The 17,639-nt window shown below is 37.6% G+C and overlaps 2 protein-coding genes across 3 annotated transcripts in view; one reads left to right on the top strand and one right to left on the bottom strand.

The window, feature by feature from the left end:
- Positions 1-17,639, top strand: part of LOC131693621 (cytochrome b5 reductase 4) — a 155,797-nt gene that overhangs the window by 15,548 nt on the left and 122,610 nt on the right. The gene's annotated exons all lie outside the window — the stretch shown is intronic.
- Positions 1-17,639, bottom strand: part of LOC131693623 (fatty-acid amide hydrolase 2-B-like) — a 30,171-nt gene that overhangs the window by 2,887 nt on the left and 9,645 nt on the right. Inside the window, exons 2-4 of the mRNA XM_058981582.1 lie at positions 15,006-15,530; positions 14,149-14,368; positions 13,935-14,067 (exon numbers count right to left, since the gene is read on the bottom strand). Coding sequence (XP_058837565.1) covers positions 13,935-14,067; positions 14,149-14,368; positions 15,006-15,314 — 662 coding nt within the window. The 5' untranslated portion in view covers positions 15,315-15,530. The remainder of the gene's footprint in view (positions 1-13,934; positions 14,068-14,148; positions 14,369-15,005; positions 15,531-17,639) is intronic.

Below are 17,639 nucleotides of genomic sequence, written 5' to 3' on the forward strand. Positions count from 1 at the left end.
TTATAATTATAACAATAATTTTAATAATAGTTATTAGCCGACAATCCTCTTTTCCGTAGGATTGTCTGCTCTATAGATGTCATTAAACAGAATTCCTTCTTGATATATATTGTCTTCGAATAAGTAATTTTCGTACAGACTAAAACACTATACTAACTTAAACCTATTTTCAATTTGATCATTTCTCTACTAACATTAAAGTAAAAATGGTGAAAACGCTATTGAAGAACTGATAGCAAACATCTAGCGGGTTATTCTGGCCATACTACATGCGATGAGTAGAGCGCCGAAAGAAGTCTATTCTCCGCAGAGACCTACCAGGAACGTTGAAGTCCAGCTTAGTGAAAAGCAGAGGGCAGTCTATGTTGTCAGCGAGAAGATCGAACACAAAAAGTCGCTGCAGAAAAACTCCTATTTCGTAGTTCAAATCAATCTCGCCAGGGAAGCCATCGAAGGGCATACCGGACGAAGCTCTTTTGCACCCGTTCTATGCGATTAATGTGTACGGTGTGATACGGGGCCCAAACGATAACTCCATATTCTAGAATGCTGCGTACCAGGTTGATGTATAGTGCCTTCAGGCAGTAGACGTCGTTGAAATCTGGGGTGTTTCGTTTGGTGAGTCCTAGTACTGCATAAGCGTTAGCATTGAAGTGTTCGATGAAACGTAGCTTACAGTCCCGTATAACAGGTCATTGATTGATAAAACTCGTTCTACTGGAGCAGCCCTCACTGTTTACTCAAACGTAATTGGCGAGAGTATTCGTGTGAATGTGATTATGTTGCATTTCTAAATGTTTATAGTTTCTATCACACCAACTCATTATCCTTTCTATGTTCATCTTAAGTGCACAACAATCTACCAGAGTTGTTATGATGCGATAAATTTTCAGATCGTCTGCGTACATCACCCTACACGATGTCAATGCGATGCAAATGTCATTCACACAGAGCACGAAGAGAAGAGATCCAAGGTGACTCTCTTGAGGTACACCCGATGTAATGTCGAAAGGGTCTGAAAGTACAGTTCCAAGTCTCCAGGTGCACTGCGGTTTGTAAGGTACGAGGAGATCCAATTGGTCAACCAGTCTGGAAATCCGATTCGTCTCAGCTTTTCAACAGCGAGTTGATGAGGAAGACGATCGAAGGCTTTTTAGAAATTGTTATTGAGCGATTGAAAAGCATCGATATCGGTACAGCTAACAAAGAAGAGCATTCTTTGACGAAACACGGATGTATTCCGTCCGATCCTGGTCCCTTTCAACCGTCAACACCACGTAGATTGGTGCACACTTCGCGTTCGGTGAAAGATGTTACAGACAAGTTCAAGGAGAACGTCGGCAGACTACTCAGGTACGATTCAGACCAAGGTGGTGGGTTATTACTTAGCACACTTTGAAAGAAAAACGAGAATAGAATTGCTGACTCGGCAGGTGTCGTTGAGGTCCTATCATGGTAGTTCACGTTTTCAGGAAAACCAAGGGTGGATTTTTTGTACCGCATATAAGCCCAAAATTGGTTCCGCTGGTCCTTCATGTTACTCTCAAGTCGAGAAACGTATGACTGAAAGTAAGATGCATTCAATGATTGAAAATGTCGCTCTAAATCTCACACAAACGATTTGTCATCTTCACCTCTTGTTCGGAAAAATCGTTTACGAGCCTTCCTTAACCGATTTCGAAGATTGCACAGCTCATCATTCCACCAAGGACGTTTATTTATACAACGTCGCATTCGTCCTCTCAGAGGCACGAGCTGTTGAAAAATAAAGTCCAATTCACACTAAAACATGTCCACAGTCTCGTCGAGGGTACCCAGTGATAATATTTCAACCCAATTGATGTTTGAGATTTTATTTTATTTATCATCTGACCTAGTTGGTCTTAATGAATATGGGGATGGAGAAAAGCCAATTTGAGTGAAACATTAACTCTTCTCAAATTGGCATGAAATCCTCATATCTTAACAGAACTTAACAAAAAACAATAATAACTTAACAATAAAAAGAAAAAAAATGTAGCAAAAACAGGGTAATACAAAAAAGTAAACAAAAGTAAATAAATATAAAAGAAAAGCAGCAAATGAAACTACAGATTAAAATGACGTCGGTAAATATCTGTCAAGTCAGAAATTCCTTAGCGGCCCCTTCTTGAAAGTAGTGGATGACACGTTGAAATCTAAATCCGCAAACACATCGTTAAATGTGGCCGACATGAAGCTAATCGGATCATGACCACCATATAGGGAGTTCCTATGTTCCAACAGCAAAAAGTTTCGGTGACGGAGATCATGATCTCCAATACAGTAGTCGCATGGAATTGGGTTATACGATAATACGATATTACACTGTACTTGTGAATACTAATCGTAAGCGAGTTTAGGGAGCACCAGCCATTGAAAGTGTCCAAGAGCTGTTGTAAAGCTAAGCAATCCCTGATGCACTTGACGATCATGTATAATTTAACGTCGTTAGCGTAGAATATACGACAACGCGGTAGTAATACCGTGGCTAGATCATTGATAAAGAGTGTGAATAAGAGTGGGCGCAAGTTACTTCCTTGAGGAACACCCGAGTTATTAGAAGTGTCAAGAGACACTCCTAATAACTTCAGCCGTTCCAAAAAATTGCGTGGTCAATTCTGTCAAATGCTGATTTCAAGTTGTTGTCAAACTGTTCTTTCGAAATATCTTCCGTATGCCAATGAAATATCAAGTGAATGCCAATCAGTATGGAGAAGTGCTGATTCAAGCTCCAAGAAATCAGCTCGGTGAAAGTCAAAACCAAGATCATTCAGAATATCGTAAAAAATAACAGGTTTCGGCAGACTGATAATAACTTCTACTGGTGGATGATTTGCATCAATCACAGAGAACGATTCGGCAAGCAGAGCCGTAGCGTGACCTTCTGGCGCTCTTGGCGAAGTCTCAGTTTTGCGCCTCTTTGTCATTCTTTTTAGTTGGACTTTCGAATAATGGTTTCGTGTGTACATGGAAATTGCTCCGTTCTCCTAAGGCAGTGCCCACAAAGGCATTTGCAGTATTGTCAGCGAATATACCGCGGTGAATATGAATCCTCCCGAAGAAAGACTCCAGGTGTAAAGGTTCAAAGAATTTCACATAGCTATGTGAATACAACATTGGTTGTATAGCACTCCACTGACACAAACTCGAGGAACAGGTATTTTAGTTCGATAACACCAAGCTCTTTCGTCTATTGGGAGCGACGAAGTAATGTTACAATACAGTCGGATGTTTCCTCATTTATAGGCAATCACATAAAAAGTGTTGCTGACTTTACAAAACAGTTTTGGTTAAAAACCGTTGGGGATGTCATCCCTTGCGGGCCCCAGACTTACCACATGTTTGCATTACTATCCTTTGGCTTATCTTTCAATTTTTCATATTCCCCGTAATTTCTATCTACCTTCGTAGTTTTCACTTTGCTCCGGGCTTTAGGCCTGGGCTTAAACTCCCCTCAAAAGACCAAGATTCCGACATATTCAACAGTGACAGATATCTCGCAAGGTTGTCCAGATAAGATCAGATTTGTGAAATTCTGTCTAAAGCAAGCAATTGACGCTAGTGGCGGCAAGGCTTGTATGTCTAAATGTCCGCTTAGAAAGTTGAGATCGACGGTGGGGTTTGGGTCTACTGAATCATGGGGTTGGCTGTTTCAAGGTCTCTTTGCTTCATTGAGTAAAGATTTTTGAATGGAAATCGCACTGGAAAGGACAAAATTGTTTGTCCCTTCAAACTCGTATCGGGTGAATTACGGTGTTTAATTACATCTTCTTCGACAAGAATCGTGTGCTGTTCGGTTTTTGTACCGAGAATCGTGAGGATGACTATTGCATTGAGAATGATGAAAATAGGTAGGCCTATTATGAGAGAGTTCATATGATCTAGGGTCCTAGGAATCTAAAGCGTTCCCTTTAAGGAAGATCTAAGCATTCTTGCAGAAAACTAAAAAGAGCTACGCGAAAAATCATTATACTCTGTTGGAAGAGTATCACTCTGATGATCCTCATGTGGGGATCAGTCAGTTGAAACAGCAGTTGGAAGTAGAACCCGACTCAGTTTCTCCTCGAGCAAAAACTGCATTAGTTTTGCAACCCTTTGGTGTTTACATTCTTTTCTTTTTCAGTGTTTAATTCTGTTGGAAATGCCACATTATCTTGACTTATTTCATGATTAATCTTCACAAAAATTAAAAAGCCGGTCATGATTTTAGCGCCCCTCTGAGGCTATTGCTCTTGGCGGGGGCCAACTCGGCCAACCGCACGCTACAGCTCTGCATACAGTATCGATAATTATCCGTGGGGGTGCGCAGCAACCCAGGGTGATTTCTAAGGTGTTAAGAAATAGGTTGAGAACCGCTGGTCCTAACATATTTTGGTATACGGGGTGGTGATGGGAATCCGGTTGTGTGATTGGTCTGAGAACACCGAACTACATATTAAACCTTCCATTTGAGGCTCGGTTAGAGAAAATTAGTTCAGTCATCACCGATGTGGCTTTAGTTCTGGGAGATGTCCTGAACTAGGGACTTCCTGAATTAACGATAGTAGACAATAGACTTTTCTACGGCTCATGCACGTACACGTCATATGACACAAATACTACACACCAAAAAAATCTGAATTTTATCGTTGACGTAATTGCAAACATGACACAATTCAACAAACCGTAATTTACGAAATGACGGAACATTACCGTGTTCCGTTTAATTTTACATGAAACATATACTTTACATGCGCAATAACATAAAATTACACTTCCTACCATTCAGAACAAACGCTGTATGTGGAGTAAAATTACATGATTTACGAAATTAAACGTCATGTAAAATTAAAATCAAACGTAAAACTAAGTCATTTTTGATGCTCGTATATGTCAGGGTCAGGAGACGTAAATTTACACTGTTTTTTCTAGGTGTGTACATCACTAGCTGGTGGAAAATAATAAACAAATACGACAAAAGCAAATGGGATTGTTTTCAACCAAGAAACTTTGATTCGCCATCAGTGATCTAGGCCTGCGAATCGAAGTAATTTAATGTTCACTGTGATAGATTTTTAACTATGAGGTATTACGATTGTACCGGTTGAAATGGGAAATTCCTCTGTGACCGCAATAACCAACCTGTTACTCCGGAACCAAAAGTCACAACTAAATGAAATTCAATAGCAGTCAACTGGAGTATTATATCTTTCATTTGAAATCAAGTTTGCACAAATCGGGTAAGAATTTGCTAGCAAATGGGTGTGAATTTAGCTTAGGAAGTTGGCAAGTTCTTCGGGGCCTCAAGAACCGTCAAAGCTGGCCAATGTCAAAACTACTTGGATTGGTTATTAGTGATCTAGACCCGCAAATCCAAGTAATGTTAAACCCATTTTAATATGTATTAAATCTTTCGGACATCATAAGGTTACCAGTTTATATGGGAATTTATTGTGTGACCGCACTCTTCAACCCGTAACTCCGGAGCAGGAGGTCCGATCAACTATAAATCTAATAGCGTCTTATGGAAGTGTTCTAACGTTCATTTGAAACTAGGTTTGTGAAAATCGGTTCAGCCATCTTTGAGATAATTGAGTGACATTATTTGACACATTTGCAGAGATATTTTACAAACTCGACGAACTGAATCGAATGCTATATGATACTCAGTCCTCCGGGCCTCGGTTAGAAAGTCGATTTTTGGAGTGATTACATAGCCTTTCTTTATATGAGATAGGTAAAACTTTTCCGAGAAAAAAAAGAACTCAAGGAAAGTAGCTCTGGACCCCCGACGGATTATTTTGATGTTGGTTGCAAATTAAAGGGGAAAGTCCATTTATTCACATCCTGAAGTTTGAGATGCTGAATTTGTTTGCATAAAGTTGTTGAAAAAAGACACCGTGTTATGTGACCATTTATTTAAAGATCCCTTTCCGTGAGAACCGTGGAAATGCGCCCCTTTCTTCCAGAATAACCGTAGCGACGTATCCAACGCCGTTATTGGCATCTCAAACCTTGAAACGTGCACATTGAGGACTAGAAAGTTACTCCTAGTCGCAGCAGTTTCGCTTGTTGTAGTCAATCACAAAGAAGCTACTACGAATCGTATGTTTATCGTGCCCATTAGACCTCTCCACATTTTGAAAAAGTTTCAAAATTAGCTTTGAACAGCTCAAAATCTTGTTCTAGTTAGGAATTTGGATGTTCCTGCCAAAAATTGCTCAAATCGGAACTTGGAACAAAAACCGATTTAATCCACCTAGCAGTGAGATGAAACATTTCTTACACATTTCACTATTGGATTAGTTTGCAGAACTCACGAGAAGTATGCACCCAACTAGAGGTGGGATGAAAACAGTTCTAGTTTTCTAGTAGGGTTGGGAGTACCGGTTTTACCGTTACCGAAAACCGGTAAAACCGTCCATATATTAAATACCGAAATACCGGTTTTGCAAGAATGAAAAACCGGTATTTTCGATATTTTTTTTAGCGAAAACTATTTAAATAATTTTTTATTGTTTGTAGAGAGAGAAATCAACTCATATTTGTCGTTTCATTGGTTATAATAATACGATGAACATTATTTATATTTCGAAATCTTCAATTACACAGCTATTAGCATATTCAGCAGTCACATATCGCTTGAATCAACTAAACAACACTCACGAAATCAGTTGTCCGAAGTTGAAGTTGCATTTTTAACAATCTGTTATAAATTCTCGGTGGCTAGCTGCCCAGAGCAATGAATACATGATAACACTTCTCCAAGTTGCATTGACTTGTGCAATTATTTACCTCACCCCACTGACAAAATTCCTGCCCGTGGCAAATGTGGAGATGCAGAGGTACACGGTCTCCATAACAAAATTTGCTACGCTAACATTTCGTTCCTTCCCAGATGGCTGTAAGGACGCGGCAGACATCGCCATTGGCATTATACCGTACAGATCTCTCGATTGATGATGGATAGCTACTCCCAGGTTCCATTCGCAAATTTTTTGTGAAATTATGCTTGTTCTGTTCAATTAAGGACTAGCAATTACGAGTTGTACGGTCATCCTGCTCATGCTCAATTGGAGAAGAAAGCACATAAATGCTGGTTTTCAAGACGAGGTGGAATTGAAACTTAAGCGGTTTCATATACGAAGTAGTACTGTTAAAATGGGTATTTTGAATACTGGTGACAAAATAGACAGATTAACCTGACCTATTACAAATCTAAAACGATTTTGATGCGCTGGAGCTCAAACATTTTTTGAACATTATTTTCAGTATATGTTAAGGCATTTGTATAAGGAGAAAACAACAATTTTAGGTCTGTTTTCGAAGTAATGGTTTGTCGAATCTCTTTTGTCTCTTTTTGTCTACTGCATTTAGCTAACCTGCTGTGCTTTTTGGTACAATAAGCGAGTTAGACAACATGACGACATGCACACTTTTCATGCTGCGATCATCAGTGGTTCTCAAGTAACGTCTGTTGAGCGATTACTTTGTTAATAAAGTATGAATTGGCATCAAAGCAAGTTAAATGCGACTGCTTTGTAAATTCAATTTAATTTCGATTTTTTCTTTGTGATTACCGGTTTTTAGTGGTTTTACCGGTTTTTTTCATTTTCAATGCCGAAAATACCGGTTTCTCAAAATGCCTCGGTTTTCCCAACCCTAGTTTCTAGTCTTGCACGAATAAAATCTCGAATAAATTATAGAAATCAACAAAACGACCGAAATAAAAAAGTAAAGCAAAAAATGGAATACTAGGTTTTTAAATTCATAAAATGAGTAGAAAAATTAATGTAAATCAAAATTATCAAATACACGAATGAAATTAGATTAGGTAATCAAATAAAAATTAAGATTATATTTAGAAATAGTTATAAGAATAATAGAATAAATTGACTCATACTAACAAATTGAATGAAATAAAACAAATGACTGAACAAATCAATCAAATGAATCAAATCATTCAAATGATTCAAATGAATCAAATGATTCAAATGAATCAAATGATTCAAATGAATCAAATGATTCAAATGAATCAAATGATTCAAATGAATCAAATGAATCAAATAAAGCAAATGAATCAAATGAATCAAATGAATCAAATAAATCAAATGAATCAAATGAATCAAATGAATCATATGAATCATATGAATCATATGAATCATACGAATCATATGAATCATATGAATCATATGAATCATATGAATCATATGAATCATATGAATCATATGAATCATATGAATCATATGAATCATATGAATCATATGAATCATATGAATCAAATGAATCAAATGAATCACATGTATCAAATGAATCAAATTAATCAAATGAATTAAATGAATCAAATTGATTTAATTCATCCAGTGCATACAATGAATCAAATTAATGAAATGGATAAAATGAATAAAAAGAATGGATGAACAAAATGAATAAAGTAAAAAATAAATGAAATGCATAAATAAAACAAACGAATCAAATAAACAAAATGAGCTGAAGTGATAAAATGAATAAAAAGAAGAAAATGAGCAGAATAAAATGCATTGATAAAAATGAAACAATAAACAATGGTAAAAGGTTATAAATTAACATAAAGAAATAAATTGATCAAATAAATTATTTGGATGAAATGATTAAAACTGAAAAAGTAGTTGATTCATTGATTCATTTGATTCATTTGATTATTAAAATGAAGAAACTGAACAAAATTAATAAACTGGAAAAAATGAATAAAATGCATACAATGAAAACAATGAATAAAATAAGTTAAATGAATGATATGAGTAAAATGCACAAAAAGAATAAACCGATTAGAGTGAATCCAAAGAATGAAACGAATAAAATAAGTAAAATGAACGCAGATAAACAAAACGAATAAAAAGATTTGGAATGAAATAATTAATTAAAATGAAATGGTCATATATATGAAGCTAAAAACATTTTTGAATAAAGAAAATGAATAAACCGGATTGTACGAATTTGAGAACCATTGCATCAGAAAGTTTTGAAATGTTTTTGAAAATCCCATCTTCTGAGAAAAGGCTAATAAATATGCAATGTACTTTCTAGGGCTTCCATCTTTTTTTGGTTTTATTCTTTTTGTTTTCATGCTTCTTTACTTGACGGCGTCGTTTTAAGATTATCTGGTGTTTCTACTTTATTGTTGGACCTTAATTAGTTATCAGGAATTTGCTTTGGAATTCGAAATTTATTTTTTGATCACATATTCCCGAAAAAAAGATTTATGTACAGAATAGAATTTACTGGTCCAGTATTTTAACGCGCAATTGAATATAGTAAAGTGAGACAAGGTCACATGTGCTTTCAAGCCCCTTGCACAGAGAACGACAGGGAGAATGCGATTCGTGAATGAGACAGGTAGATATTTCAAAGTTTTTATTTGCATTGAAGTAAATAGTGTGAAATGTCTAGACTATGTCGATAGCATAAAAGCCGTGCAATCAGTTGATTGCAATGCAGTCTCTTTCCATTCATCCTCATAGCTTTCATATTGTTTCGTTCCGAATTCTCGTGCAGGAAATATGGATAAATAAGTCATATACAAACCAATACTGTGAAAAAGAAATGGTTCAAACTACTCAGTATATCCAGATATGGACAACGATAAGTTAGAAGACACATTGTAATTGCATCCCCCATCGAGAGTGGGTACTTTGGGAGACTTCTTTTCCTGGATCTAATTTGTGGATATTTTTGGTCTTTGATCCGTTATTTTTGATGAAAGTTCGTACCAATACAACGAATGTGCAGCTGATACAACTCATGGTTCATTCGCCTGCGCCACGTCCCCTCTTCCATCTGCACGCCACCATATATGGTACGCAACACCTTTCGTTCGAAAACTCCAAGGGCGCGTTGGTCCTCTACGAGCATAGTTCAGGTCTCGTGGCCGTAGAGGACCACCGATCTAATCAGCGTCTTGTAGATAATCAACTTCGTGCGGCGGCGAATTTTGTTCGACCGGAGCGTCCTACGGAGTCCAAAGTAGGCACGATTTCCCGCCAAGATCCGTCTCTGAATTTCACTGCTGTTATCATTGTCGTCGGTTACCAGTGAGCCCAAATACATGAATTCGTCGACCATCTCGATTTCGTCACCGTCAATCCGAACTCGGGTGGGAGGTTCACATTGTCGTCTCTAGAACCTCTTCCTCTCATGCATTTTGTCTTCGAAACGTTGATGACAAGTTCAATCCTGCTGGCTTCAGCTTTCAGTCTTTGAGCATATGTTTCATTCAAAATTCAATAGAGATACGAATGGTGTAAATATCGCACGTGGAATGTCTCTTTTGAAAATTTTCATCGTCAAACTTTCATATTACCCGGGTAAGCCAAATATTTTTCTGATATAGCCATGAATTTCCTTAATTATAGTGTAGATACAGGCTTTGAATACAATTGAATTAAAGTTGAGTTGATGTAGCAGCAAAAAATAGTTTTGTTTTCTCAAACCTTCGCAATTACAATTAATAAATATTTCAGATTGGCAGAAGATCTTATCACACAACTTAGAAATGGATACAGAAATAGCTAGATAGATGCGATAGAAGAGAGACAGAGAGAGAAATAGAGAAAGAGAGAGAGAGAGAGAGAGAGAGATAGATAGATAGATAGAGAGAGAGAGAGAGATGGGGGGGGGGGTGAGGAATGGCAAATGATGGTTAATGCAGTGACATTATTTTTATAGGTATATTATTATGATATATTGATTCTTACATTCTTATCATAAATAATGTAAGTAGTAATTTTTACGCCATAACCAGTATAACCTAAATCTTGCAAAAGAGATTAATTTTCGCTAGATTTTTGCGCTTCAAACATACAGTAGCTTTTGGTGACGCCACAAGTATAATTATATTAGAAATCTTTTATCTCACTACTAGGTGAATTACTTGTTGATCTGTGTATTGATATATCATCCAACATTTACCTCATGATTGAACACAATGCCTAATCCAAGGAATAAATACTAGAACTCAATGTTTCTTTATCAACACATTATTTTGTCTTTGAAGTGAACTTATATATTGATTTTTGAGAAATAGTTCATTTATTATAAAGGTAATTCACAAAATGTTCTCAACATCGAATTTCTTGAATCACGTAGATGTGTTTTCATACCCCGATGTTCAAAATCGGTTTAGTTTTGCCCCTAAAACACCAGTAAAGCAATACTCTGTATGAAACAATCTCATTTTTAGTTAGTGGAAATTGGCAAGCGAGGACTAAAAATACAAAATGGTTAATATCTCCGCCGCTCGTGCACAGATTTAGACAATCTATAGCTTGTTAGAAAGGTATTTTTCTATTTATGTGCAGTTTGTGGGACAATAATGTATTGTTCGAAAGTTATTTGCAAAAAGCCTGCTGTGTTTTGACAAAATCGCTCATATCTCAGAAAGTAAACAACATATCGAAAATCAAAAATAATAGTGTCAAATGGCAACGTTAGGCCTTTCATTTAAAACTAATTTCAATTAGATCGGTTCAGCCATTGCTGAGATAATTACATGAGATTTTGTACATACATACATACACACATACACACATACACATACAGACATTGTCTCAATTTGTCGAGCTGAGTCGATTGGTATATGAGACTCGGCCCTCCGGGCCTCGGAAAAAGTTTTCAAAATTTGAGCGAATTCTATACATTTCTAGAGAAAATTTTCAATAGGACGTAAGTAACAATGAGAGATTCTCTTTGGGGTCTTTCTCTTCTGTTCATTACTCGGCCATTTCAACATTTACTACTCTACTCTTTGCATAATATTATAGTAAAAACCGTCGGCTTTCGATATGTACTGGAAAATTAGTGCAAAGTGTTGTAATGACGTCGTAATAAACGAAAGAGAAAGTAAACAAAGAGAGGCTCTCAATGTTACTTACGTCCTATTGAAAATTTTCTCTAGATTTCTTTTGTAAGAAATGTAAAACGTAATTAGTAATACATTTCATAGAATGAAGATATTTCATATTATTACTGTTCGAAGGATGTTGTACTTCAATTGCTCAATCTATTCCTTGGAGTTGCACGACACTCGAAACAGAACGATGGTCACCAATAATGCTGCAGCAGCGATTTTGACGGCTAGTGTGGCTTAAATAGGCCTTAAGAGCGAGGAGATTTACTCTAGTGCGTCTAATTTGCGCCACCATCGAGAAAAAGTATAGTTCTTATTGAGCTGTCGCGATCTCTTTAAGTCTTTTCACTTTAGAACTAATTAGAGGGACAACAGCAGTATGCTAAAGAAGATAAATATTGATTTTAATTTTATGTAGTGATGTTCAGACGAAAAATAGAGAGGAATTTGTACACCAGGACGCTATTGTCTTGAACATAGACACTAAGCTGATGACGAGAGGACCGGCTCAAAAAGCAGAAGAAAGGTTGGCAAATGACAATAACTGTAAGAGGAAACGGCAACGAACAGCTTCTCGGAATTCCCGCGATTCCCAGTGAGTCTGGAAAACATACTGCTGAAGGCGCAGTAAAAACCCTCAAGGAGTTTGGAGTGGCTGCAAAAATAAAACCGATTGGCTACGACACAACTGCAGCAAATTCAGGAGTTCATAATGGAGCTGTTAATTTAGTAGAACAGCAGATTGGAAGAAAATTGCTCCATTTTCCCTGCCGGCATCATATATTTGAACTTGTTTTGGAAGCCGTCTATGGAGAAGCTTTTCATGAAAAACCAAACGGTCCAGAAATCAAAATTTTTAAGGAGATTTCAAAAACACCGGCACAACATCACACTCAGCCCATTTAGGCCATTATTGATTATCAAGAATGTCGCAAAGTTGAAAGGTCAAATTATTCAGACTGCGGTGCAATACCTCCGAACGTTAGTAGTTCACGCAGATTATAAGTTATAAGTAATATAGTTAAGGAATTTGACGGTCGCGTGTTGAAGATCAAAGCTCCCGGTAAATATAATTTCAATTTAAATACGCTAAATCGAAATTAAATACTTTTTGTTTATTTCTATGCATAGAGCAAGGTGGATGGCAAGACCTATTTATTCGTTGAAAATATTCCTGTTGCGTGGACAATTTGTGGTAACACGAGAAGTATCAAAATAATTACACAGGATTTCTTTGTTCATCGTTGCAATATACGTAGCACTACTCATGTTCTTGTCCATTTCTATTAATTTTAATTTATTGCTAGTGAATATTGCCGTATATCACAACCAAATCGCAACCGTTAAAGTGATTCAAGCGGCTGTGTTTAATGTTACGAGCTGGTTTATCAACAGCTACGACGCCGTGAAATTATAGCTTCAGATCATGTGTTCGAAAAGGAATTTTTTTAGTGTTAGTAAGGTCATAGAACTAGGCTCTGCAACTAAGTTCCGTTGAGAATCTTGAGCGAAGTCTGTCGAAAAATAAGGTCAACATTCTGAAGCATCAAAACACTTAAATGTCCAATCAATCCTATCCCATCACGTGAAACCAAGTACTCCAGTTGAGATAACATACTTGTTCTTTTAATATAGCTACTGGGACGCCTGCGGTTCGTTGAGATCAATTATTTGTTTTGTTTTTAAATCACACCAAAACTAACCACATTCGCTATTGTATACATTTGGCACTACTCCCGAACACAAACATTCGTAACAGATGTTTTGCTTTTCTTACCGCGAAGCAAACCGTCCAGGACAGAGTCTCAAATTCGACGAACGGGTTTTTTTTCAAAACAAACGAGTGCCAATCACGGCCCTAAACATCAACAAACTTACTACCAGTAAGTGGAAAATTCTACTCGGACTGAAACTAATCCAATAATAGAAACATCCACATCGTAAGTCGGATGTTGCGTGAAAGTTACTTTCTGTAACAATTCGGCATAAAAAGCACGTTCCGTCCGTGACCCCACATATTATATGCAGTTTAAAATCTTTCCGCACTCACCACATGCAGCATTCCGAGACGTTTGTCAGCGCGAACGGTATCGCTCCGGCTTTCCTCATGAGCTCCATTGCGCGCGCATCTTTATCGCCGCGAATCATCCTTCGCTTCCAAATTCCCGCAGTGTGGAGGAGATCTACGGAGAAAGCAAGTGGGTGCTATTATTTACGGTCATCATAAAAATTCCAAAAGCAAAAATTGTTTTTGTCGGTCGCACCTTTAACTTTAATGCAATCTTTGGTGGAAATGGGAACACCCAGGAATGGTTTTTCCGTGGCCAGCTGCTCCACGGTGAGGGTACCGGAAGCGATCAAGTGATCGGCTTTTTCCGCCTCCTTCAGTGCTGCCTCGAAACGTTCGTCCACGACGATGTTTAGCAGCGGGTTGATCTCCTTGCAGCGGTCGATGAATGCTTCCATTACTTCCACGCTGGTGAGCTGTAACGGAAATGTCACGAACAGTTAAACGGGATGGTTATTTTTTTGAATATTAGACTTTTGGGTGTATCCCCTTAATGATTTGACCGGGTCTTAATATCCCAATGTTTAAAGCCGAAAATAGTTGTCGTATTGGTACAATACAGGGGATTAACTGAGTTGATTAGAAAGTACAGTTTCGTCAAGGCATATCCTAGTTCAAGGCGGCATTCATAAACCAAGCATTTATTAGAATTGTGGGGACCTAGTTTCGTCAAATTATAGAATCTTTACAATTATTGTAACTTAGTCATCGTATATTCTCATATAGAACAATATAGAACGACAAGGGATGCGGTTATTGAATTGTTTAGTTATTTGAAGACAGCCTTTGTAAAAAAATATCGGACCACCCTCTAGCATATTGAAAATCCTCTCGTAAAAAACAAGAAGAAATAAAATATGGACATTGACTTTCGAACTAAACCCCTGATGATAAGCTCAGATCGAACAAATTGTTCGAGCATTGCAAAATTACCGATATCCCTTATCTAGCCACACACACAACTGCGCGATATCGATTGAAGATTAACATCCAAGCCTGAAAACTGGTGCAATAACGGCGACAGTTAGCCCACCTTCCCATACAAAAACTCACCTTTCTGGTTCGGATCTTCAACGCCAGCGACGACGCCGACTCCATCAGGATCAGATTCCGTATGGGCGGCATCTTTTGGCCACGTTCTCCGTAGATCGTTTTGAACAACCATCGCATCAGCAGAACCAGAAATTTATGGCCCACGTTAACGATCGTCTTCAGCAACGACTGCGACTTTCGCTTTCCCGCGAAACCCTGGAACTTGCCCTGATCGTCGGTGGTTGGATCCATTTTACACCGATTGGCGCACGCGTTCAATGTTTTCAGCACCGATTTTGTCTTGTACTTTATCCGTTCCCGCAATTTCATCGGCCTTCTGATGGGTGGAGGAGGAGTGGCTTCGTGAAAGGCTCCACTCTGGTCGGTGGTTGGGTGGCGACTACTAACACTACAGGGCTAGCCACTTGTCTCGGCTAGTAGATGGGCTTTTCTTCACACTCACGATCGATCATGTGTCGGCGAATGCGAGTTCTCTCACCTTCTCTTTTCACTGGCGCTGAACGATGACTGGCAGCATGAGAAAGACTGGAAATGGAACCAAAGCAAAAGATATGTGTAAATAGGACTGAATACCTAGTTATGTGTCTGTACTTTAATTCAACTATATTTTCATCGCGCTTAAAGTGTTATTCACTTGAACGAAAACGAACGGTGACAATCGCATCAATCGTGGGAAACGTAAATTTTATTAACTAGACTTTATAATACGGATCCATTGAGCACAAGCGGACAGTAATCTAGTTCAGTAGTTCAGTACTACTTTGCTATTCCGCGGAACGCATTATCAAGGTTTCAGTTAATTAATTGTCAACTTCTTTAAAAGGAAGAACAGTTTTTTGTCACTTCAAACTCACATGACAAAGTGTAAACTTAGCTTTAAGCTTAGTAAGCTAGGTTGCTGCTCGTGCCAGAACGAAGTTCAATCAGTCATGACTTGAACAGTGAGTAATTCCATATTTACACGATGACAGAAGCAAAGAAATGGGTATGAAGAAGAAACAATTAGCATGGGAACGCGTAAATATGTCGTATTCGAATAAAGTAATAAATGTGATTATTGTATACACATATGTCCACGAAATGGATTTTTATCACGGAAAGTTTTCGACGAGTATTCTGATTTAAATCGAATCTCTTATCACAGAGAACAGACGTTCATTCTCGATCATTTTAATTTAGTAAAATTTAAAAAATTCGTTGAAAAATCACTATTTCGTAAAATGAAAGCTTCCGAAAATATGAACATCCATAATATGGCTCAACTGACTATCGCCATCATGGATATCAATATGGCGCCAAGCACAGATTTCCATCATCTACCCGTCAAACCCGTTGCGGGAATATCTATAAGGACGCTCCATGAACATATACCACATCGACAAACGACTGGTTACGCCTTGTAGGTCTTGAGACCGTCACTCCACGACGTTTATTTATTTGATAAACAGTAGTATCATCATTACATTTTTTTGCATGAGGAATTTTATATAAAAATGCTAAGAATTATTTTTACTAAATCCCAAATAACGCACACTTTTTTTACGAGCAGAATCAATTTACGAACCTCCTGCTTGGTCTGTAAATAAAGAATCCCCTGCTTTGCCTGGACCTGGACGTAACATTGCCGAAATCGACTTTTTTGACACACTTTATCTTTAGATTTCTGGTGGTAGGGTGATGAGCCCATTTTCGCTATGTTTCTATTATCACCCTACCCATTTGAAAACGTTGGTTAGAGCAGTGTCTGCCATCTTTGTTCAACGCATTGGGTCAAATGGTAGCGCAACAATCGGGACAATCGATTCGAGTTTTCGTTACGCTCAAACACGAGAATTACACTGTTTTCAGCGCATTTGTGTTATTATATTGGGTCTTAACAACGAAGCAAAGCTGTTGATGTCAATTTTTACGCATTCCATTGATTGCAGGCCGAGAAATTGATGAATTAGTGAGGCACCCCGCTTAGTATGGTGAAAATAGGCACTTTACCCTATTACTTTTCCTTTCCTGCTACCTACTTGTTACGTGCTAGTAATCCATTGTTAACCAATTCCTGAACCTTTTTAGTACTATAGAGACGATTAACTTATAGATTTTCAACTTTTTCCAGAGCACGATGGGACATCTTTGCACTTTCCATTTAACCATTTTCCTTCATGTGGACATTGTTTATAAACAGCAATGCTTTCAAAGAGGCAAAGGTTTAGGCAAAATTTGCTCACAAAAAAGTACGGCTAATAACTGAGATTACTATTTTTCATTTGAAGTCTACAAGTTATTTGTAACAAAGCTGTCAGATACTATTTAAGTAGTTGATGGTGAAAAATGAAAATTTTAAATATTTTGTTACCCTGGAATGTTTTGACGTAGGACTACGTCTTTGTTTTCGATATGGGGGTGTACTTTGCAAATTCAACAAATATGGTATGTCACGAAAAGTCGTTCGGTTTTAAAGGCTTATAATTCAGATTCCTGATAAATTTTCGAAACTTTTCACATATCGCTCAAAAATAGTTCTAAGACCAGAAACCAAAGGATAAACCCATAGATTTTTGATACCATGGCATTAAAAATTTAAATAATGTATAACAGTCAGAACACCACGCATTTGCACAGAGAAGGTAGCGCTTTCTA

Source organism: Topomyia yanbarensis, chromosome 3, assembly GCF_030247195.1.
Source record: "Topomyia yanbarensis strain Yona2022 chromosome 3, ASM3024719v1, whole genome shotgun sequence".
In the NCBI taxonomy this organism is placed as follows: Eukaryota; Metazoa; Arthropoda; class Insecta; order Diptera; family Culicidae; genus Topomyia; species Topomyia yanbarensis.